This window comes from Vanacampus margaritifer, chromosome 7, assembly GCF_051991255.1.
Source record: "Vanacampus margaritifer isolate UIUO_Vmar chromosome 7, RoL_Vmar_1.0, whole genome shotgun sequence".
Taxonomy (NCBI): Eukaryota; Metazoa; Chordata; class Actinopteri; order Syngnathiformes; family Syngnathidae; genus Vanacampus; species Vanacampus margaritifer.
In genome coordinates this window covers 10,029,105-10,051,964 of record NC_135438.1, presented here as the reverse complement: position 1 = coordinate 10,051,964, position 22,860 = coordinate 10,029,105, and the positions used below count along the sequence as shown (strand labels likewise).

General features: G+C 39.4%; 3 protein-coding genes across 19 annotated transcripts in view; 1 reads left to right on the top strand and 2 right to left on the bottom strand.

The window, feature by feature from the left end:
- The first annotated feature begins 1,565 nt into the window (after window positions 1–1,565).
- hmox1b (heme oxygenase 1b) lies at window positions 1,566–5,742 on the top strand. 2 transcript variants are annotated; one of them, XM_077570073.1, is made up of 5 exons: window positions 1,566–1,728; window positions 2,025–2,139; window positions 2,221–2,436; window positions 2,516–2,788; window positions 3,545–5,742. In XM_077570073.1, the coding sequence occupies exons 1-5, from the start codon at window positions 1,697–1,699 to the stop codon at window positions 3,710–3,712; spliced, it is 804 nt and encodes a 267-aa protein (XP_077426199.1). In that variant the 5' UTR covers window positions 1,566–1,696; the 3' UTR covers window positions 3,713–5,742. The 2 variants fall into 2 exon arrangements, with proteins under 2 accessions (XP_077426199.1, XP_077426200.1); XM_077570074.1 differs by having other exon boundaries at window positions 1,580–1,728; window positions 2,028–2,139.
- A 600-nt stretch (window positions 5,743–6,342) lies between these two features.
- Window positions 6,343–9,512, bottom strand: rnf11a (ring finger protein 11a). The gene is made up of 3 exons (XM_077570075.1): window positions 9,163–9,512; window positions 8,119–8,291; window positions 6,343–8,051 (listed from the first exon to the last, which is right to left on the bottom strand). Exons 1-3 carry the CDS (start codon window positions 9,259–9,261, stop codon window positions 7,880–7,882), a joined length of 444 nt encoding a protein of 147 aa, XP_077426201.1. The 5' UTR covers window positions 9,262–9,512; the 3' UTR covers window positions 6,343–7,879.
- A 2,449-nt stretch (window positions 9,513–11,961) lies between these two features.
- Window positions 11,962–22,860, bottom strand: part of nfixa (nuclear factor I/Xa) — a 142,062-nt gene continuing 131,163 nt past the window's right edge. For all 16 annotated transcript variants that reach the window (XM_077571955.1, XM_077571959.1, XM_077571957.1 and 13 more), the window contains one exon: window positions 11,962–17,351. In XM_077571955.1, coding sequence (XP_077428081.1) covers window positions 17,337–17,351 — 15 coding nt within the window. In that variant the 3' untranslated portion in view covers window positions 11,962–17,336. The remainder of the gene's footprint in view (window positions 17,352–22,860) is intronic.

The following is a 22,860-nucleotide window of genomic DNA, read 5'->3' as shown; positions in this document are numbered from 1 at the left end:
CATTTCTGTAGGCTGATCCGAGGTCAGTCACTCCCGGTCTGAAAAACAAGAGTGACTGTTTAGATTGAGTCATCATTGTGCGTGTTTGTCTTTTTTATGTGTAAAGAGTGCCAGCTGTTTGGGCAAAGCTTGTCAATAAATAACGAACAGTAATGCCTGCAGCGGGTCGACGGCGATCTTTAGTGGCACAATTACATAAAGGTGTAGGGACATTACATGACTTTGACGCACTTTAGTGGGGTTCGCTACACATACACTTTTTCAGTTTTAACATTGTAAGCTATTTCCTGTCGTCTTTTGATATTGTGTGACGTATTGCGATTTATCCACTAGTTTTTTTTTGCTGTTTTTTTTTCTTGTCTGCCAACCTAAGGGGAATAAATACCCAAATGACAGGATTGGATGGTAAAAAAATAATCTTTTGTTTTGTTGTATTTGTAGTTATTTGCAAATGAACCTACGTTTTTTTGTGCTTTTACATAGGGCTGAAAGATGCCACAAGATGGCAACAAAGCCCTGTTTGATAGGAAAGTAATTTTTGATCATCATGTAATTAAACTAAACTTATTAGAGTTACTTAATTGGACTCAAGTAAAAATAAAAAGTAGTTCTCGCAGATTGAGTAAGAGTAAGTATTGTAAGTACTATAGCTTGGGAGTTATTAAATCAGCACATGATTGTCAATTTAAAAAAAAAGTTCCTGAGCAGAAAGAACCTATGAGCAAATTTAGATATCCGCCAACTATACATTTTTAACTAAAACAATAATTAAAATATATATATATATATATATATATATTTAAAATAACAAAGTAACATGAATTAAGGCAAATTCAGACACGAAAATAAATGGGTCACTTTGAAACAAAGTAGCAAAGTTTTCTATTGTGTGGGCGGGGCCACGGAGTTTTGTTCAGTCATGTGATTGCCTGGCTCAGTTTGATTGGTCAAATTGAGTCACATGTAGAGTGGTGAAGCAGTCTTGTTCGAGAGCGGAAAGTTGCTCAGTATTACAAACAGTTTTATCAACAACACTCAAGTAAAAGTAAAAACTAAGTATGGTGATTTAAAACTACTCTGACAAGTACAATTTTATCCCAAAAATTACTTAGGTTCCCAAAATGAAACCCACATAAACTTCCTCCACACGAGGGCCGGTGCTGAGATTCATAATTTGGGACTTCTTGACTGATATGCAGATGTGTTAATGACTCATTCGCCGCGCTACTCAAATAAAAATAAAACCTCCCAATCAAAACATTCCTGCAATGATCAACAAGTTCAACTTCGCCGTGAGCTCATGTTCAAAGTGCTGCTGTACAACGTCCACCCATGTCATGCGATTGTTCCCTTCTGTGTGACTCACAGGCCCTCCCTCTCGCCTCAGAATGCCTTTGTCATGTTTAGTCTATAATGAACAACTGTTGGAACACCAGTGCTGCGTCATGTTTAGCCCTCGGCCCTCCTCCAGCTGTTATCCCAGGCTCAACTTTCCTACTCTCTCTCCTCCCGCCCGCACCAAGTTGCTGCATCATGTTAAGCTTTGTGCTGAGCTGTCTTCCTGTTTTTATTTCTCGAGTGGGAGGGAAGAGGAGGAGGAGTGTATAAAAGCACAGCAGGACGCAAAGAGCTGGACACAGAGGATTGCATCAAAGTGAGTTACTTGACTGACTGAGTGAAGAAAAGAGAAACGGCAATGGAGACGCAGAAGACGCAAAGAGCAGAAAAGTAAGAATTGATTTGATTGATCTAAATAGCCGTTAGATTTGAATGTATGTTTTATATGCAGTTGTGCACGTGCTGATTTATTTTTGTTCATCATACACATACAGTATTAATGAATAGAATAGAATGTTGTTATTGTCGTTATACTTTTTTTTTTAAAATAAATTTACATTTCCTTAAAAAAACAAAACAAGGTTGAAATCAGGCCAATGACGTACATAACTTGATAACAAGTCCACCACTGCAAACTTTTGCTACTCCAGTGTGGATGGTCAGGATAATGAACATATTCTCCCCAGCAGGGATCTGTCAGAACAAATCAAAAAGGTGACAATGGATAGTCACATGAGGGCAGAGAACACGGAATTAATGCTGAGCTTCCAAAAAGGACAAGTCACCATGCCGCAGTATAAAGTAACACACATTTCACATTCTGCTCTTCATTCATACTTAACAAACATCTTCTCACCACCTTCTCTCATCTTCTTTCCTCAGCTTCTCCTCAGCTCCCTCCATGAGATCTACCAGACCTTGGAAAAGGAGCTGGACAGGAACCGCGACCACCCCGCCGTGGAGCCCATTTACTTCCCGTCTGAGCTGGCCAGGCTGGAGTCCATCGAGAAAGACCTGGAGTACTTCTATGGTCCAGACTGGAAGGAGAGGATGGTGGTGCCCGCGGCCACAAGAAGATACTGTGACAGACTGCGCGAGGTCAATTTCATGCTGATGATCACGCATTCTCCTCCAGGATAAGATGATGCTCAACCTTGATTTCTGTTTTTTTTTTTAGATTGGGAAGGAGAAGCCAGAGTTCCTGGTGGCCCACGCTTACACCCGTTACCTGGGCGACCTGTCTGGCGGCCAGGTCCTCAGCCGCATCGCCCAGAAGTCCATGGGCCTGAAGAGCGGCGAGGGTCTGTCCTTCTTCGCCTTTCCCGGCGTGTCCAGCCCCAATCTGTTCAAGCAGCTCTACCGCAGCCGCATGAACGTCCTGGAGCTGAGCGAGGAGCAGCGGAACGGCGTCCTGGAGGAGGCCATCAGAGCCTTTGAACTTAACATCCAGGTAGGTGATGATTACTTGAGTCCAGATGTGGGGACTCCAGTCACAAGTCAGATTTAAGTTGCTAATTTTATGACTTGCTTGGCTAAGCTTTATGAAAGACTCAACTTGATTTCGGCTTACTATATGTGAGGCTTGACTTTAATCAGGAATGAGCAACTTGACAAATCTTGCCTGTTTATATTTGAAAATGTTCAAAATTGTGTGACAGTTGGAAGGTTTGCAACTCAGAAGAGCCTTAACTATTACGTCATCTAACGTGCAATGACCAATCCTTTCATGGCCCTTTGAAACTAGGAAACGTCATCGCAACATAAATTTATTTATATATATAATTTTTTATTTATTTATTTTATTTTACAATTTATTTAAATGTATTGAATTTATAATATTTATAAGTGAACGTCCTTACCAGTCGGTCACCACAACATAATAACTAGAACATATAATTTATACAGTAATCACTTTAAAACCCATGAAGACAGCTAAGCTATGTTAGTTTCACAATTTTAGCTAACCGATAGCTTGTAAAACATTAACTCAGCTTAATGTCGCTGTTATGTGTTTACTTGGGAAGACTATAAAGAAATAGAAAATACAGAGACTGGTTTGGTGCCATTAAAAAAATAAAAGTGAATTTGTTAGCACAGCTAACTAGCGTACAAATTGGCTAATGTGCTAGTACACATTGTGACTAAGCAAGACTGTATACCCTCAACATATACGTATCTCAGGGATGTTGTATGGATTGTGTTTTAGGTCTTTGAGGATGTGCAGAAGATGCTGAGTGTGGCTGAAGACCAGCTCAACTCCAAAGTTGTGAAAAACAAGATTGCCTTACAAAGCTCCATGATGGGCACTCCGCTCTTCAGGATGCTACTCGGAATCTTCGTGGCAGTTGTCACCATGGGAATCTGCATGTCGTAGGGATTTGTGTACATAATGCGAGTCAACTCAGGGTACAGTTGCAGTACATAACAACGACCCCATAAAACGGTTGTTTGTTGGTTTTATGACAGGCCAGTAGTTGGCGTTGTGACTTTGCAAAGAAACACTATGCATTTGGTTAACAGTTAACACTTATCACTACAACAGGGTTGAGGTCCACCGTTCTAGTTTATTTTTGAAATGTCCTTGCTAATTGTTCAGACTTGCTAATGCAGACCTGCATTTATATTACATTAACACTGGGGCAGGGATGGACTAGCCATCCGGCATACAGGGCAGATGCCCGGTGGGCTGACGTCTTTTGGGGCCAATATGGTGCTATTTAATTAGTATTTTCCTCTATTTTACCCCCTAGAGAGGGAGAAGACTATTAACTCATTCACTGCCATTGTCGCCTATAAACGTTTTAATTTTAACTATTTCTTTTAGTTTAACATTTTTTTTCCACTTTTGTTAACAAGAGTATGAAATCCTAGACTTTTTAAAAAATATTTTTTATTTTTATGAAAAGATTATTAAAAAGTAGGGGCGTCAGGCGATTCAAACTTTTTATTGTAATTAATCGCATGACTTCAATAGTTAACTCACGATTAATCACAAATTTTAAATCTGTTCCAAATGTACAATACATTTTTTTCTAGGTTTTCATGTTTCTTGTTAACATAAGTGGAAAAAAATGTTAAACTAATCTAAATAGTTCAAATAAATTTTTGACGTCTATAGCCGTCAATGGCAGCGAATGAGTTAATCAGTTTACAATGTTAACAAACTGAACCAGCAGCTTGGCCGGTCTAAGTCCAAATGCCAGGGCCAATTTTTTTTGGTGCCAGTCCAGCCCTGCACTGGGGTGTACAAAAACTGCATTTTCAGGCTACACACTATTGCCACTGCCAAAACGAGAGCACTTTGATCTATTTTGAGTTCAAGTTCTTTGTGTGCTCTCTTGGACGTCATTAGCAAGAAAACTCTTTGTTCTACTTGCCTTCTTTATAAATAACATACATACGGTGAACGTGAACAAACTGGTCCTCGGACTTCATGTGAATATGACCCAAGTTCCTTTTTTTTTTCCCAGGAGAGCTCAGTATTGTTCATTCAATTTGACATCATCATTGCTCTCCTTTTTAAAAAAATAATAATAATGCAGAAACATCAATGTAAGTTATCACGATGTAGTGGCTCTCGCTAACATACAGAATTAAGTAACCAGAATTAGGTTAAAAAATTCTATATACGTAGACCATGTTTCTATAAATTTTGATATTTGGTTTTTATTTGAGGCAGATATTTTTTTCCATTAAAATGTGATTTATGAGGAGGTTAGACCATTGGTCGATATTCAGAGTTTGTTTATTTTTCCAGTTAACAAGAATTGTTTTTTTAGCGATAGTAAGGGCTACAAGTGTAGATTGAAATTGTTTATGTGGTAAGTCAGTTGTTGTTAGGTCACCTAGCAAACACAAGTTTGGAGATAAAGGTATCCTACAGTCCAAAATAGCGGAAAGTTTTTCTAAGACTTTAGTCCAGAAATACATAACCGGAGTACATAACCATAAAGCATGAACATAAGTGTCTGTAGTGTTTTGTAAACATTGGAGACAAATGTCGGAGTCTGAGAGTCCCATTTTCTTCATCATATATTGAGTAATGTATGTTCTGGAAGTTCCTTTCCAGATGTGGTCATAGACCAGAAAGTGGACTTCAATAGTAATAGTATCAATTTGTTTAGGGATTTTGTAGGTCAATTTGAAGGATAACTTGTTTCACTTGTCAGCAACCCTCTAATGAGCTTTATTCATTACTTTGGAAAAAGTTTTTGAAGTGAATCCAGAGCACCATTTATTTATATTGTACAAAACCGAAAAGAGACCACTTCCAGCTTCAGTTGAGTTTCAGTTCCTTTGAACTCTTAATATTTTACTGTAATTTTATTGTACATACCGTTTAATACTAAACTGTAGTTATGTCTGTTTTGCATGTAATATAAACACTTGTATTTTCAACTGTAACTCTTTTTTTTTTTATATATAGATGACTGTTGCTATTGATGTGTTTTATTCAAACATGACCTTTTTAACTCAATCACTGCCATTGATGGCTGTAGACGTAAAAAATGTATTTGAACTATTTCTATTAGTTTAACACACACACACACACACACACACACACACACACACTTTTGTTAGCAAGAGTATAAAAACCTAGAAAAAAATATATTGGACATTTAGAACAGATGTAAAATTTGTGATTAATCGTGAGTTAACTATTGAAGACATGCAATTAATTACAATTAAAAAATGTAATCGCTTGACGTGATTCAAAAAAAAGAAAATAAAAGATTATTAAAAATTAGGGGCGTCAGGCGATTAAAATTTTTAATCGTAATTAATTGCATGTCTTCAATAGTTAACTCACGATTAATCACACATTTTATATCTGTTCTAAACGTACAATAAAAAAATCTAGGTTTTCATACTCTTGTTAACAAAAGTGGAAAAAAATGTTAAACTAATAGAAATAGTTCAAATGATTTTTTTCAAGTCTATATCCGTCAATGGCAGTGAATGAGATAATTGTAATAAAATGTAGACACTGAGATGACAATACAGTTGTTTGAAATGTATTATCAGCTTTAATGATGGTTAGATAACGTTTCCTACACATTCGTGGATTGCACACAAATTAACACATAAGACTGAGCAGCAGCAGGCAGCAGGATGGGGAAGAAACAAACCCCCAGTGACACGAATGAGACCAAAAAAAAAAAAAAGTGTGCTGGTGTCTGGCTCCCCCTGGTGGACGACTATGACTTGGAAGAACACGTCAACATGATTGTACTTCACAAGAATCTGCACTTCCTTCAATCTTACAAGGCACAGCAGCTGGGCGAAATGAAAACATGTTTGATGCCAATTGATACATTCCATTTACCGACGGCAACGAGCAAACGAACAAGAGCTAGGTGGAAATGTATCACTTGCAGTATGAAGGCCAACAACCAGTCAAACATTTAGAAACACACACACACTCAACTCATAGCCCTCTATAAGAAAACTACATTTGAAGATTTACGTTAGAAAAACAAATAACTCAACGTTTTCAAAAAATAAACTAACCCACCCCAATTATCTTGATATAAAGAAGAAGTATTAGGGCCAAACTGAAAATAAGATACTAGAGAGTAAAGTTGAAAAAGCTGAAATAAGCTTTCTTTTGGTGTGTGTGTGTGTGTATATATATATATATATATATATATATATACATACATACACACACACACATGGGGAAAAAAGTAATTAACTTTAATAAGAACTTGTTTTTTGATGAGAAATGACAGAAGATTAAATAAAAAAAGTTTTAACTTTTGGATTTAAAAATCAAAATATTATAAGAATAAAGTTATAATATCCAGAGTTAAAGCAGTAATTCTGTTTAAAGCAAACTATGGGAAAAATGTCAACAAAATTACTCAAAAATGTTTGAGAGTGGTCCTAATACTCCTTTCTATATTTAAACGGTGAAATGGTGCCATATAATAATAATTATTATTATTATTATTTTATTGTGCTCTTGACAAAGTTATGGGATGATCTGCGCGTTATAAAGAAAAAGTATTGCGACACACTTCATATATGTGTAAGTGATTCCAACACTTTCCTGTCTAATATCCCATTAATAATTCATTCATTCATTAATCCTGCGGGCGAAATGAACAAAGTTGAGTATTAAATCATATTGTCGGTTGTACCTGCAGTCTATCAGTTGATATTACGTATTGCACATTACAAAGACACTTCCGTGACATTTGTGACACCTCGCTGCCTTAAAAACTAACTCTAAAATACAAATATATATTTGAGGCTATATAAAAGTGAAATGAATTACGGGAAATGTGTTGCTACGTATATAGATTTCTTTCATCTCGTTCAATATGGCACACTGTCCCGTTGAAAGAAAAACAAAAAACAAAAAAAAAACAATCGGATCTGAGCAATTACTATAACGTACAGTTTCAACACGTGTACGCAATTAAAGAACATGAGCCCAAAGCCACATGGCCCGGGGCTACTTGAACAGCAGCTAGGACAGTTTAGGCTAACAAGGTGCGGTTACTTGGAGGCAGGCCTGCAGGGGGGTGGGGTCAGCTCAGTTGGCTTCGTAGGTGGCGAGCAGCGCGGCGTCCACGGGCTCCATGCAGGACGGGCAGGTGAAGGAGCGCATGAGCCAGGCGTCGATGCAGTCCAAGTGGTAGATGTGCAGACACGGCAGGAACCGGATGGGGTCGCCGTACTCGAAGTCCATCATGCAGATCACACACCTGCAAAAGACACAAAACGTTGGGAACGCAAAACCCTCAGCAAAATCCCCCAAAAGCCCAAACTCACTCTTTGACTTTGCGATCCGAGGGGTCGGAGCCGGGATCGAAGATGCCTCTGGGCAGGTGATGGATGAGGCCGATGCGCTGGGCGATGCGCACCTGCTCCTCCTCGCTCAGCTGGTTGGCCAAGCGACTCTCTCCGGGTCTGGGATGGTACACGGGCACGGCCTGCGGACGCTCCTGGAAAGCCGGCGAGAAAAACAACAGGGTGGTCCATGACACGCGACAATTAATGTTTAATTATTTGGAAATTTGAGACTATTTACAATCATAAAGGGCTGCTAATGAAATAAATGGAAAGCCAGGTAGGACTTTGAGGTCTGCAGACTAGGGTCAATTAGTAGAGCCCAGAGTTCGAAGCACACATGGTGAAGCATCATTTAGGTGTTATGCTGCATGCAAATAAGCGACCAACAAATGTGATGTGTCTTATGGGTAAATACTTCTAAATCAAGGTTAAAAACAATCATTTTCCCTCTACCTATGGTTAAGCTCTTTCAAAGCATTTTTAAAATCCAACATCTTGTTCTTACACTGTTCGGTCTTTTACTAATTTTAGTGAGCTACTTTTTATGTCTTTACTTTGCTTTTAAATGTTGTACTATGAATTATGCGAAGCACATTTAAGTTATCTTGTCTATGAAATGAGATACATAAATACATCTGCCTGGTCTTGCATTACTTCTCAATTCTCATGTATTAACTTTTTTAATACTTTGGAAAAGTGGATTTAAGACATTTTAAGCAGGTAATGTCCCATATTTAGCAACATGAGAAAGTTCTACTACGACCATAACAAAACAAACAAACATCCCAAAAAAAAAACACTAGATCATACAGCGTTAGCATTAGTTATGAATAGTAGTATGTGAATACCTACACAAAAAACGACATTGTGTAGGATTTCATTAGACTGTGTGCCTATTAAAATGACCGTTTAAGGTTAAATTATGGGCAGGTGGTTGGGTGATCAAGCTCCAGCGAAAGTAGGCTATCGTGTCGGATATGTTACATATCATATGTAGGTCGGTGTGGGGCCGGCCCGGGTCACCTGGTAGGGCGGCGGTGGCTCTCCCGGCAGACTGCCCGCCTCAGACTCGTTTAGCAGAGACAGATCATCCGCTCCTTGAGAAAACAGGCAGTTCCCCATTGAAGTGACAGCAGCATGAGCGACACACACACACGGGGGTCGACGCCGCGGCTAGCTTGTTTTCGCTTTCTTCGGCGTCTTTATATTAAAAAAATGTTGCCAAAAATTCAACGTCACGTCACGAAATAAACTCTCCGAGTTGTTTTCAAACCAACAAAAATCCAGCTGGTGACTCGGATTTGAAAAACTCGGTCGAGTTATTTTCGTGTCCTAAATTCTTGTGTTTACAAAATGTAGACCGGAAGTCTCGTCTGGGAGTTTTTGGTTACTTCCGCAAGTGAAGGAGCAGCTCGTCATGACTAAAAATACACAGTTTGCAATTTAAACATTTTAGATACTGTAATTTACCACATTAATACACACAAGAAAATGCTAAAATACACCGTGTGATAATCAAATAACAGAAAATAAAGTTATACACCAGCATAACCACTGGGGTACTTACGACACGCCCCTTTTGAGTTGCGTGCCTTCGGTGATGCTAAGCTAGGAGGGGCAAAATCGTCAGGGTCCAGTGAAGTTGGAGGTCAAGGAGGCAGAGAGCTGGGTTCCAGGCTAAAAAAAAATCCTTAATTAAAAAAAAAATGCTCATGCAGCTATCTCTAGGAATAGGTGGGTAGAGTAGCCAAAAAATGTACTCAAGTAAGAGTAGTGTTATTTCAAAATGATATTTCTCAAGTAAAAGTAAAAAGTAGTCATCAAAAAACCCACTCAAGTACACGTAAAACAGTATTTGCTGAAAAGAATACTCAAGTAAGACTGATTTTTTTTTAAAACAGTCATTAGATAGACAAAAACATACAATTATGTGGAAATGCTGGCATCTTTAAATCATCAAATAAAAATAAACAAATCACTTTTTGCGCTCTTTGTGTTCTAACTTCTGCCATGGTGCTAAAGCAGGCATGCGCAATGAGCAGTGTCCTCTTTTTTTCCCCGTGTCTCTTCTAAAGACTTGGTTCCCATCGTCACATTGAAGAGCCGTTCAAAATACTCGAATCGTTTGTGAACGTCACATCACTAGAGTCCGCAGAAATGCTCCTACAGTCAGTCAAGTGGAGCGTTTACATGAAATTACGGTAAATCTAATTTATAACGATTCTAGTGTAGCCCAATATAAAGTAGCGTTACTTCCTCACACATCTACTCAAGTAAAAGTAATAAGTACTATGTGGTAAAACTACTCTTAGAAGTACATTTTTGTTCAAAAAGTTACTCAAATGAATGTAACAGAGTAAATGTAGCTTGTTACTACCCACCTCTGGGTTGGTGACCTAATTTCTCTGGAAGAAAAGGAGAGAAAGAGCCAGACACGGTCCTGATTATAAATTCATTTTTGCAGATTTTGTGGCACAATATGAATCCTTAAAAAATATATTGTAATGGTTTAACATACAAAATGATATTTAAAAAGCTAAATCACGTACATACTGTTATACATTATTAACATTTTAATTCTTTATTTCATATATTAACCATGTTGAAATGTTTTATAGATGTGAAGTAGGTAAAATAGTGTTGAACTCAGTATAATTTGACCTTAACCTAAGCTGGTACACATTGTTTGGTCTAGAAGTTCCTTCTCAGTGTTCTGTGCGAAAACACATTCTGTTTGAGAGAGAGAGCGCGCACTCCTACAACTATACTACATTAGGAGCTGTCGAGTTCAACTTGTTTGTGAGATGGGAAGAAGTACGAGAGGTGCCCTGAAAGTACATTTTGTCTAGAGATGAATACAGCTGCAGTCTGTGTATGAAAATAATATTATGTAACATATTGAGTGTTAACCAATCTGTTCTACTCATTCTTAGTAGGAGGAGAAGGGGCGTTTTACTTTCAAAACTCGATTCTTTAAAAGCTGGATTCCGCAAAAGATGGGGCACATGGGCACTCTGAAATTCCACCTCATACGTGATGTTCAGTATTGCTGTGACCGGAGAATTCTCTGAAATAAATCATCCTTGCGCAGGGACTCTGTTAATGTCTTATCTCATCATTTGATTTTGGACACGAAAAAGTATGGATTTTTAATATACAGCCTTCAATACGTACATATTTTCTGCATCCTGAGAAGGAGAAGAAATTGGGACAGGAACGTTGCTCTTCCTTGGCGCTCTCTTAGTTTTTTGGTCTGGAGTCATCAGTGAAACTTCTCGACGTCCATGTGGTTACCAAGATTGCGCTTTGTTTGTTTGTGTGAACTTCCACTGTGTTTAATATTTGGATAATTATTATTCTGTTTTGTATTGATATTTCTGCATTCAAATATAGCTCTATGAAAAAATGGAATTACAATTTTTACCCGCACCTAGTTTTGTATTGATACGTAGCACAGCTTTTGGCATTGACAAAAAGTCAACTGCATGAAATGAGCAAGTTACAACTGATTTTCAATGTCAACACATATTTTTGATGGAAACGTTAACAAGGCCGCCACATAGGCACATCGGTTAGCCAGGCTGTTTTTGCTTCTGCCTATCTGTGGGCCCGTATGCGAGAGTGACATGTGATTAGTGGAGTGGTAAAGGTAGAGATCCAGCGGTCAGTCAACCAGCGTGTCTATGTGGCGGCCATGTTGGTAGGGGCGACATTCTCACCAAAGACAATGCATAGAATCTATCATGCTCATGAATGACATTTAGTCGTCTAAAGTGTTTCTGTTCAGCTGCACTAGAAATAAAGACACATGACGCCCACCGATACAGTCAAGAACATCCTTTTTATTCAATCAGGTGCTGCTCTTCTCAAACTGCGTTTTTCTTCTTATGGAAAAGAAACTGTAATTAACACATGCATTTCACCTAGAGCTCTGGGGGTGTTCTCACAAAGAAGTGGTGCGTAGACAGAGGCGCAGAGGAGCTGGGACTAAAAGGAGGGTGATGGTGGTGGTGGTGGGAGGGGAGGGGAGGCTGCTGCCTAGTACACCAGTAACCATACACGCTTAAGAAAACAAACTAAACGAGAGAACACAGACCTGGAGCTTTCCAGCATGAGGTGAGGCAGAAGGGGACAAATAGTGGGGGGGAACAGTCGGCCGGTGTGTTTTAAGTAGTTAATACTGCTGAGAGTTTTACTGTGTAAAACCCGCCATTAACGATAATACTTAGCAGAAATTCCTTTGTGGAAAAATTGTTGTGAAAATGCAAGCCCACCCCCTTCCCTTCAACCTCATGCAGGATAAGTCCGGCAATAAGGTGCTTGTAGCTTTCATTTTAAGTCCAAGGCTTCCTGTCCTCAAAGAGCTTTTAAACACAGCATACCCTGATAAGCAAATATATAAAAAAAAAAAAAATAATCATCCAAATTTCGTGGAAACAAAAAAGGGGGAAGTAAAACAAAGCCAAACAATAAATAACCAAAACAAAAGAGCAAACTCTTATCCTAGTCCGAGCAGCCCCTGTTCCAACATCCCCAAGCGGTTAATTCAGCTTTCTCCATCCACCGAAACCCCCCACCCCCCCGCCCCCCCCCCCCCCAAGCCCGCTCATCCCTTCCTAAAAACCCACCCAAGGACACCCCCAAAAGCCCGTCAGCGTCATTTGTTCACGTACATTAGCTGTTGAATGGAGAAGCAGAAGTGATGGGTATGGCGAGATACAATATGAAGCATACAGACAAGAATAACATGTGAGCTAACTGCATTCTGCTCAGACAAAAAAAAGTTTCTCAGTAATCATTTTTTTTTTTTTTAGGTCCCGCCCTTCAGCGGGAGAGAGCGAGCCAGTGAGCGAGAGTGACAGACACACAGTTACAAACTACTCGAGTGTCGAAGAGAAAATAGACAGTGGAGACAGGGGGGGGGGGGAGTGGAACAATGACACTTTTTTTTTTTTGCCGTCATTTATCAAGAAAGAACTAATTGATACTTTTGATATCTGTATGCAGATTTCAGCATGGAGATAAGGAAGAGAAGGGAGGGGACGATCATGGTTCATTTTGGAAAGGGTACACTTGTGCTCGAGCGCGGCACTCGGGGATAACGAAAAAAACAAAATTATTGGATTACAAAATGGAGTCTGTGAACAAAAGGCACTTTTAAGGGACAACCTTTAACTGCTGGGAAACTATACACTACAGCACAAGCACTAGAAGAGTCATTTACAGAGGCGGGTTGGTGGGGGCGGTGGGGGGGGGGGGGGGTGTCAACAGGGGAGAGGCTCACATCGCTGCCCAAGGATCAAATGTTCTCGTGGCGTTTGTTTGGCCGTGTTCTACTTTTAGCCGTCGCTTCTTTTTGGATTTAGGCCAATGTTTGGGGGTTTCTGCTGGTGAGTTCTAGGCAGCGCTCGGGTAAAAAGTTGCCTGCTTTTCTTGATTTGGCAGTCAATTTTGCTTTTGGGGATCGGGAACCTCTCCCCCCACTCAATAGAAGAAGAATACAAATAGTGAGAGAGAGAGAGAGAGAGAGAGCGATAGAAGAGGAGTAATGCTGCTTTTTTTTTTTTTGTTCATGACCATTCGTTTCTAATAGTTGTGAATGGAATTGATAGTGTTTAAGGAGCACCAGTTTTCACTTGATGATAGCGAAGTTGTGTAATTTGTTTTCCTTCAGCCCTCCCGCATTTTTTTTTTTTAATAAACAAATGATTACACAGAAACATAAAAAAAAAAAAAAGAGACAAAGGAAATAAAAACAAAACCCCCGACTTACAAAGACTAGGATTGTTTTTTTTTTTTTTTTTTTTTTTTTAATCATCATGGCCCTCGAAGTTTAGAGTCCCGGAGCTTATGGACTTGCGACAAATACATTTTTTTTTCTCTTTTCTCGTAGCTTTCTTAAAAATCTCTAACAGACAAACACAATGATCTACCCAATGCATTGCACGTGGCTCAATCGACACATAGTTCTCAATAATAATACTTTCCATCAAAAAAAAAAAAAAAAACACTTTTTTTTCTCTTCTTCTTCTTCTTCTTCTTCAATCCTACAGTCAAAATTTGTTGACGTTTATCTAAAGGTATTAGAACGCTGCGCTGCTGCACATGTGTGTGGTGTCGTTTGGGGTTTTCGGACTGCAAAGGGAAGGTGAGGTGCTTTCAGAAAATAACTAGACTGCCCACTAGATCGCGGAGCAAAAAGTTCAAAAGGAGCATGCGTAGATCATAAATATATATGTATAACATCTCTCTCTCTTTCTGTCTGTCTTTACAAAAGCATGTTTGCAGTCTTCTCAAAGATGTGTCCAGGCCCGGGTTTCCCAAATTGCGGGATGGGATTTTACTGTCGGAATAAAAGGATGATGCTATAGATCATCAAACAGGCACAATTTCTCGATTCGGGGTTGTTGTTTCGTTCTTTATCATTGATTTATGTCACTTGAATGCAATCAGAAGTGTCAGTATAATCAATTAATTGCCAAGTGTAAAAAAAACAAACATCTGCTTTTACTTTCAAAACAATGACCAAACCAGTAACTAAAAGGTTGGCAAGATATTGCTTAATTGTTCTTTTTAATCGCTAAAATAAACAATTGGTTTTGTAATACACTAAAATTCAAAATAAAATGTCATCTCGTTGCTGGAATAGAATAATTGATTCTACCAATATTCGACAACCCGAAGTGCCGAATTAGGAAACCCTGGCGGAGGCCAAAATGTTCTTCGCCTTCGGAAAAGAACCTGAAGTTGAATACTAATTGCATGAAGGGAGTACAGAGGCACTTTCACATATGACTGTTCATAGTCGTGATATACTGTAGCGCTAATGTTAGCTATCTCGGTCTTCGCAAAACAGAACCAACAAGCGAGGCAGTCCAGTTATTTTTTGATGTCGGCTTTTGATGTCGGATTATGTCGTGATGCAAATTCGCAACGTGAACAGTTTACATGTAACAAAATGTCAATTTGGAGAAATCTCAAATGCTTGGGAAAATATGAACAAAGGCATTTTGGAGAACCAAATTTAAAGGCTTCCCTTTATCAATATATGACAAGTGTTAGTGTTGATGTGTGTTTGTGTGTGTTTTCCTTTGACAGGACTATGGGGTGAAGCAACGCAGGGGATTGTGTGTGATGAGCTGGTGTTACCGTGCTGTCCTTACGCGCGAGAGATTTTGAGAATTTTTTCACTGTTTAGTTGACATCTACTCACTTGAAATCCGGGCCTGGTCCGAAGCGTGCTATATAAGAACTACGGCGGGAAAAAAAGTGTTATGACATGCAAAACGATCCGAGTGGAACAAAACCAAAAAAGAAAAAAAAAAAACTGCCGATAAAAGAGGAGAACACAAGAAAAAAAAACATCTACAAGCTAAATGAAAGCTAATAATATGAAGCTCATGCTGTGTGTCTGTAAAATAAAATACATTTTGAACAGGGATGGGCGTAGGTCTACTTTTCCTTGAATTGAGTTTTTCATTTCATTTTAAGATAGGATAGTCGTTCTGAATTTCCGTTTCAAAGCCAAGAGGAGTTGGATGTACATTAGCCTCGCTTCAAATCTTCTACTTCCTTACACAGCAAACTACAGCGCTCCCCTGCAATACGGGTTCGGGCCTCTTTAATTTAGCTCCTGAATGCATTAAAAAAATAAATGCCAATTGAATATGAACACAGTAGGGCTCTGCAGAATGGGGTCAATTTGTCAAAGCAAACACGGTGAAGCGGCATTTAGCCGTTATGCCGCACACAAATGGAATACACTGCTAAGAAAGTGTAAAATAAATTTAAACACAGGTTTACAAAAAAATCCATCCACAAAACTACGTTTTATTTTTAAAATCCAAATTTCGTAGAAAAAAAGAAAAAGTCCCCAAATTTCGTTTTTGGATTGTGCTTTCTCTCAGTAATTTTAGTGAGCTACTATTTATTTTTTAATTCTTTACTTCACAGTTAAAATGCCTTGCCTTGCCTTAACGGTGCCAGCAAGAACAGGCAAGTAGTACTTTAAAAAGCACCTTTAACAAAATGAAGGGGTTTTAATGCTTAAACGTGTTCTGTCTATATTGCGGATCACCGCAGTTGCCTCAAAAGCTTCAATTAATCGACTTATTGTGCCCATCCCTAATTCTAATAAAAAGATGAGTGGCTGTGTGACAAACTATTTTAGGGAAGATGGTTGCAAATGTGTGTGTGTGTGCGTGCGTGAGTGCGTGTGTGTGGTGCACTTGAGGGGTTAAACTCGACCTGGACACACACCAGCCACATCTCTGTCACGCCTCCTCGGCCTCCCTCATCGCCCTCGTGGCCGTCCATGTGCAATTCTGTTCATCCTGAATGAGAATTAATAGTGCATAGGTGAGGGGATGAAAGAGCACATGCAGCCTTTAGTGTTTTCAAACGCTTTCAACTGGCTAACGTTTCTTCTCCTCCCCGACAAAAAAAAATAAAAATGGCGCCCTGATACTTAAACAGGTAAAAAAAAAAAAGACCAGCCACTTAGTGCATACGTGTCACACCATCTGATGGCGTCACCGGATTGGCCAATCGCATATCAATGGGTCTTCAGGGCTGAGCGAATGAGGTGCGTAAGAAGGTGGGGGGCGGGCGCAGGGATGTGGCTGCGTGTGTGGTCTCGAACCCAAGTGGTGGTCATCAAGGTGGGCGTCGCCGGGATCTTTGAGATCACAACGTGCAATTTAAGTGGCGATCACTGACTGCCATTTTGTTTTTTTTTAACCTCCCGAGCCAATGCGTGGAGTTTCGTGGTGGCGATGACAAAATGATTTAAAAAAAAAAAAAAAAGTGATTTAAAAAAGAAAACAAAGAAACCACAAATGTAAAAATTGGTCAATAGCCAGGTTGCCATATTTGTGTTTCCTGTCCAACATTTCCTTGATGAGCGTGCGACAGTTCCTCGTCTTCCGCCTGGCGTTCTGAGTCTGTCCACTCCATCTTATGGAGGCCTCCTGCATTTCCGAGGGGGGGGGGGGGGGGTACGAACGTTCCAGTTCAAATTGGGTTGGATGGGAGTGGCCACGTGGGGTGGGGCCATATGGGGGGGAGGGGTCTGTAGTCGTACTTTGTACAATGTGGGCCAGAGAGAAACCTTTTTTAGTGTCAGCAGTCTGCTCTTGATCATTTTTTATCTCCAATTTTCATGACACCATTTTAGCTGTTGATTCGTCGAGACCATGTCAGAGGAACCACGACTGTGGAGGAGAAAAGGCAGACAATTAGGCATGAGTCGCCTTCACAGGTAGGAATTTCTGAACTGCACGGAACACCCGCAAAATAAACAAGTATTGACAGCACAGCCTCCAAATGTGTGGTACAATTTGAAATATTTCAATTTCAAACCGTTGTACTAAAACTCAGTAAAAAAACCTGGTGTCGTGCAAGACTTCAGTTTAGTCAGCATATCAAGTCGTCATTGTTTTGTTTTTCCTTTGCTGTGATGGCGTCACAGTGAAAAGCAAAAAGAGGAAATATAATAAGAATAGCTTTGAAAGTAAATAGCGCCTTACAAGGGACCCAAGCAGACGGCGATGAAGACCCGCAACCAGAATGGATGTGTGGTTTGGTGCAAATTTATTTTTATTTTTTTAGTGTCAGTTGGACTAATGAATGGATTAACTGAATATACATATTTCTAAATATGAATCAATCAGGCCTTGTGGACAAATTGTGGTGTCCATGTAGATTTAACACATATTACAAAGAGTCCTATAAGGTTTTTCTGCATTAATATAGTTTTTTTTCCTCCTAAAATCAGTGAGTTTAAATGATGTATTTATTCAAAATTATTTTTAAATGTATTTATTTTGTTAAATAAATGTTGGATAATTATAAGCAAACTAGTTATTAATAACACTAAACATGTTTCATTTTATGTTCACATTTCAATTTTTGTAAAATCATCTACTCTACTGCAAAAGAATCGCTAAGATATTTTTTGACCACAAGGTGGCACTGTCTGATGTCTGTTTTTAATATTTGCTGAACTAGAGGTACTACACAGTCCAAAAAAAAAAAGCGAAAAAAGGAATAATGTCAACTTTTAAAGAGCGCTGACTCAAGGCCTTTTCTCATTAAAAACACTTGTGCGGGTTCACATCTATAAATATCAGGCCAGCAATTCTTGTATTGTACTGAAAAGTGGATCCAATTTCAAACTACTGATAAAAAGTTTTGTGGCGTTATTAAACAAGACTGGGGTGAAAACCCCTCTCAGAGAAAGTTTTGGCACAGGCTGATGCGTCTTGGCTCCTGCTCACATTCCACAGGCCTCGACCCAGGAAGCGCAGCAAATCAAGCCGCCGTGTTGTCACGCAGTTGTGTTCGAACCCCTCCAAAGTTTCACCAATCGTCCCCTCTTCTTCGCGCACCCTGATTCTTTTGCGCCTGTAGCCGATTCTTCCTCTTGGCTTGCACTTCCATTAACCCCCTACTCTCTTCCTCTCCATGTAATCAGCCTCCCCGTGTAATCCTTGGCAGAGGAAAATGACCCCAGGCCCCCCCCCCCACCCCTCGCTCGTCCAAGTCCAACAGCCTATGACATCATGTCTGGTTGCCAGGAGCAACCAGACAGCCGGGACGTGACTGTGGAGTGCAGTGAGCTTAAACTAACTCCCTTGCTCTTTTTTTTTCTCCCCCTAGTGTTCTGTCCCTGGCTTTTTTTTTTTTTTTTTTTGGCCACCTTCCTCTTCTCTGATATTGCTCTGCCTGCACCGCTCACGTTTCACCACCAGAGAGCTCCTCAGACCACTTTTTTTTTCTGACTCAGGCCTAGAGGTGGACAGGACTCACACAAAGTTAGGCATAGTAGGTTTTTGAGAGAAATTACAAGATGTGCCTAAAATGCAGTATAAACTTGAAAGGTGAACTCTATTTCACCTTCTCAAATCTTTTGAATGCGCATTCAACTGTACAATGTTTCAGTACTTTTCGCTGTTTTCTAACAAGCCCGGTCGATTCTCAGCGCCGATTTCGACAAATATCAGCATCGGCCTTTTTGAAAAACTATACAGTCAACAATAGATGAATTTAAAAGTTTTCATTTAATTCATAAGAGATGTTGATGACCTTGCGAACTATGTGCGCCTTCTGTTTTAATCTGAAATTTAATTTGGGAAAACTTTGCTTACTGAAAACAAAAGGGAGCTTGTTTAAGTATCTATTATTATTTTTTAAGGACATGCTAATGTCCCTGAAAAGTCCCTGAATATTTTGTTAGAATTTTAAAACAAGGATGTCTATTGACTACGATATATAAAATAAAAGGAAAAAACTCAAATATTTTGCAAATTTTAAAAAAAAATGCTTAAAAGGAATTTAATAAAAATAAGAGTTTAAGTTTGTATGTCAAAAATAAATATTGGCTGCAAATATCAGTTAACGGCCTTCTTGAGTACTAATAATCGGTACTGGCTCTGGAACCCCCCAACGTATTGGTCTTACTCTACTGAAAGGACACAGGAAGTCCACCATTTTGGTTAGGATGCCACCAAATTTGAGCCACATGCACAATAATTTAAATTTTAATTGTAACAACAATTTTAGCCGCAACAATTATTTTAACTATTAAGCTTTGACCAGTAGTCAGTTAGTCACCAGTGGGTGAATGCATGGTTAAGACTTCATTAAACTGCCTAAATAACAAGCAGGCGAGAGCGAATCACAAATCATGGTGAGAAGTTTGAAAGGAATCAAAATCTGATGTCTGGACTTTTATTTATTTTTAGCATAGTTATTCAGTTACCCGTGGTAAATTTATTTTTGGGGGTAAATATATTTATTTTTTCTATTGTTTGTCATTTACCCCCCCCCCCCCAAAAAAAAAAATTGATTTATTTTAAAGTTTTAGTTTTTAAAAATACATATGTTTTCACTAGCATGCGTAACTAATTCATGTTGACAATATTGATCCAAAATAATCACGATTAGCAATTTGACCATAATCGTACAACACAGCTGCACAAAGCTAAATGGAGGAAATCTGACGTTTTTTGGTCATACGTCTTGTTAGGACTACAAGGCTCAGGACCACTTGATACGAAAACCTGAGCTGTGGTGAAAAATGTGCTCGAGTGAAGATTTTTTTTTTTCTTCTTAAACGTTGGACAAGCGAATGTAGAGGATAATAAGATCTCTAGAACAGATGTAAGCTGTCGTCAGGAGGGGGGGGGAACGAGGGGCAAGAGTTTTGGCACGGGGTTACGTGTTCATGCGTGTGTTCGATGCATGCTCAGACACATTTGGACGGGTTTTGAATGTCCCCTCTGTGCCAGGGGCTGCATCTGTGGAAGAGCGGTGCAGGTGGGGAGCCGGAAAACACGGGGGGGGGGGGGGGGTGGCTGTGCCGTGGCAGCCGAGCGGAGCTGGGAGGGGGTGAGTCGGGGGGGGGGGGGGAGTGCAGATTGCTTCCATGTGTGCGTAGGGAGGACGGCAGAGTAGAGTTGGCTGCAGGCAGGTGCGGTTAGACCCTAATGAGAAAAGTTGTGTTGGTGATGGAGGAGGCCCAAGACACTGCAACCCAGCGGCGGAGCGCAGCCAAGACGAAAACCACAATGTAGTGTGCTAGTGGCCTCACACGCTGCTCTAATACACACTGTGGGGCCTTGTGGAGATAAATCAACACTGGCTCCGGTTCTAACTAACTGGCGCTGTTTACATTCACGGCGGGGAAGCTACCGTAGGAACAGAAACTGTAAACCGGTACTGAAACTTAAGGCCTTCGTACCAGCGCAAAAACGCATCAATGTAGGTGGGCCGATGACCAATATCAAGCCGGTTGTAACACACCCCTGCGGGCATTTCACAGCAATGGCTTGGATGTGGAAAGCCATGATGTCAATTCAAACAAGCACCGCGTCTGAGCTAATCATTCGGCTCCACAAAAAAAAAGTGCTGTGAACGCATGGACATCAAAGCCGGCTCAGTGAAATGAGAACATTCAGATCTTTGAACAGATCACACACAATTCCATTCCAATTCATAACAACTATGCCGGCAAGTCTTGGAGGTGGCTGACTGAAACCGCACGGAAACGGATCGTGTTGATGGTGAGGTGGCTGCGGCCCAATTCGGAGGCTGCACCCTCCAGATGTGCGCCGATGGACATCATCTCATTTCACTCTTGGTTGGAAAATTCTTATTTGTTTATTACAAATGATCTTTGTTCATCTATCTACTCTGCTGACATAAAGCGGCAGGGAGCATGACTAAACGTTCTTCCACAAGATGGCAGAAGGTACAATTAACTCATTCACTGCCGTTGACGGTTATAGACGTCAAAAATTCTTTGGAACTATTTCAATTAGTTTAACATTTTTTTTCCACTTTTGTTAACAAGAGTATGAAAACCTAGAATTTTTTTATTGTACATTTAGAACAGATAAAATTTGTGATTAATCGAGAGTTAACTAATGAAGTCATGTAATTAATTACGATTAGAAATTATAATTGCCTGACGCCCCCAATTTTTAATAATCTTTTTTTAATCGCGTTAAATTTTTTAATTGTAATTAATCGCATGACTTCAATTGTTAACTCACGATTAATCATAAATTTTATATCTGTTCTAAATATAAAATACAATAAAAAATTCTACTTTTTCATACTCTAGTTAACAAAAGTGGATTTTTTTTTTAATTAGTAGAAATAGTTGAAATGAATTTTTTACGTCTATAGCCGTCAATGGCAGTGAATGAGTTAATGTATAGTGATTATCTTTTAAGCATTAAGTGGTATCTGGACTTAAAAGTTGTTTGAGATACATTGCTGATTAATTGCTCGTTGACGTTTAAACATTACAAAAGGATAATTACATGATGTGTATTTAACCAAACATCACACTTTATATCAACTGCTAGCTAAATGCTAACAGTGCAAAGGCTAGCAAAATGAACATAAATTTTAAGGTGCTATAAGGCTTCAAGTAATGGATATTTGACCACAAATTGTCCACTATTTTTTTGACATTTTTGTTTAGTGTGATGCGAGTTTTTTTTTAATGTCTTATATGTGCCTTTGTTCGGTAAAGGTTGGGAAACGCCCCAGAGAAGCACGACTACGCTATTAAACAGGACAAAATAATGCTAGATTCAAGTTTGATTACAAATCGGTTGATTCACTGGCTACAATTGGGGCAGATTTTAAGGTCATTGTACAAAAGGGAACAAATCAAGATGAGAAATTCTGGCATGTCAAATTTTGGACAACACCTCAATTATCACGCACATTTAATGCAATTAAGATCTGACAGTACGTACAACTTCTGTTAACTTGTGTCTTGCTTTGATGCTCACGTTGCTTTTCCAACATTAGCGTTAGCTGTAGAAGATGCTAACGGAAGCTACAGCACTTCAATGGTAAAGCGCCGATCTGAACGTTTAGCACGGGCAGTTGTGTCTCTCTACCAGTTCGGAGCACTTCAATTGTCTGCTTTGACTTTCCGTACAAATTCCGTACAGATCAAATTTGACGTCTTTCGCCCGTCAATGGCAGTGAATGATTTTGAAGTAAATACTTTTGTTTCTAATGCATGACGCTGCCTGTAGAAGACTTCCTGGTTGCTTTAAATGTTTCAACCCTTCCCTTTTACGTCAATTAGCAATATTAGCCTCATGAAAGGAATTTTAAATTTTGATGTGCTACATGTCCAAATAAGTGAAAAGCCAGTACAATGGCGAGGATGGGTTATTTGGTTTCATCGGTAGA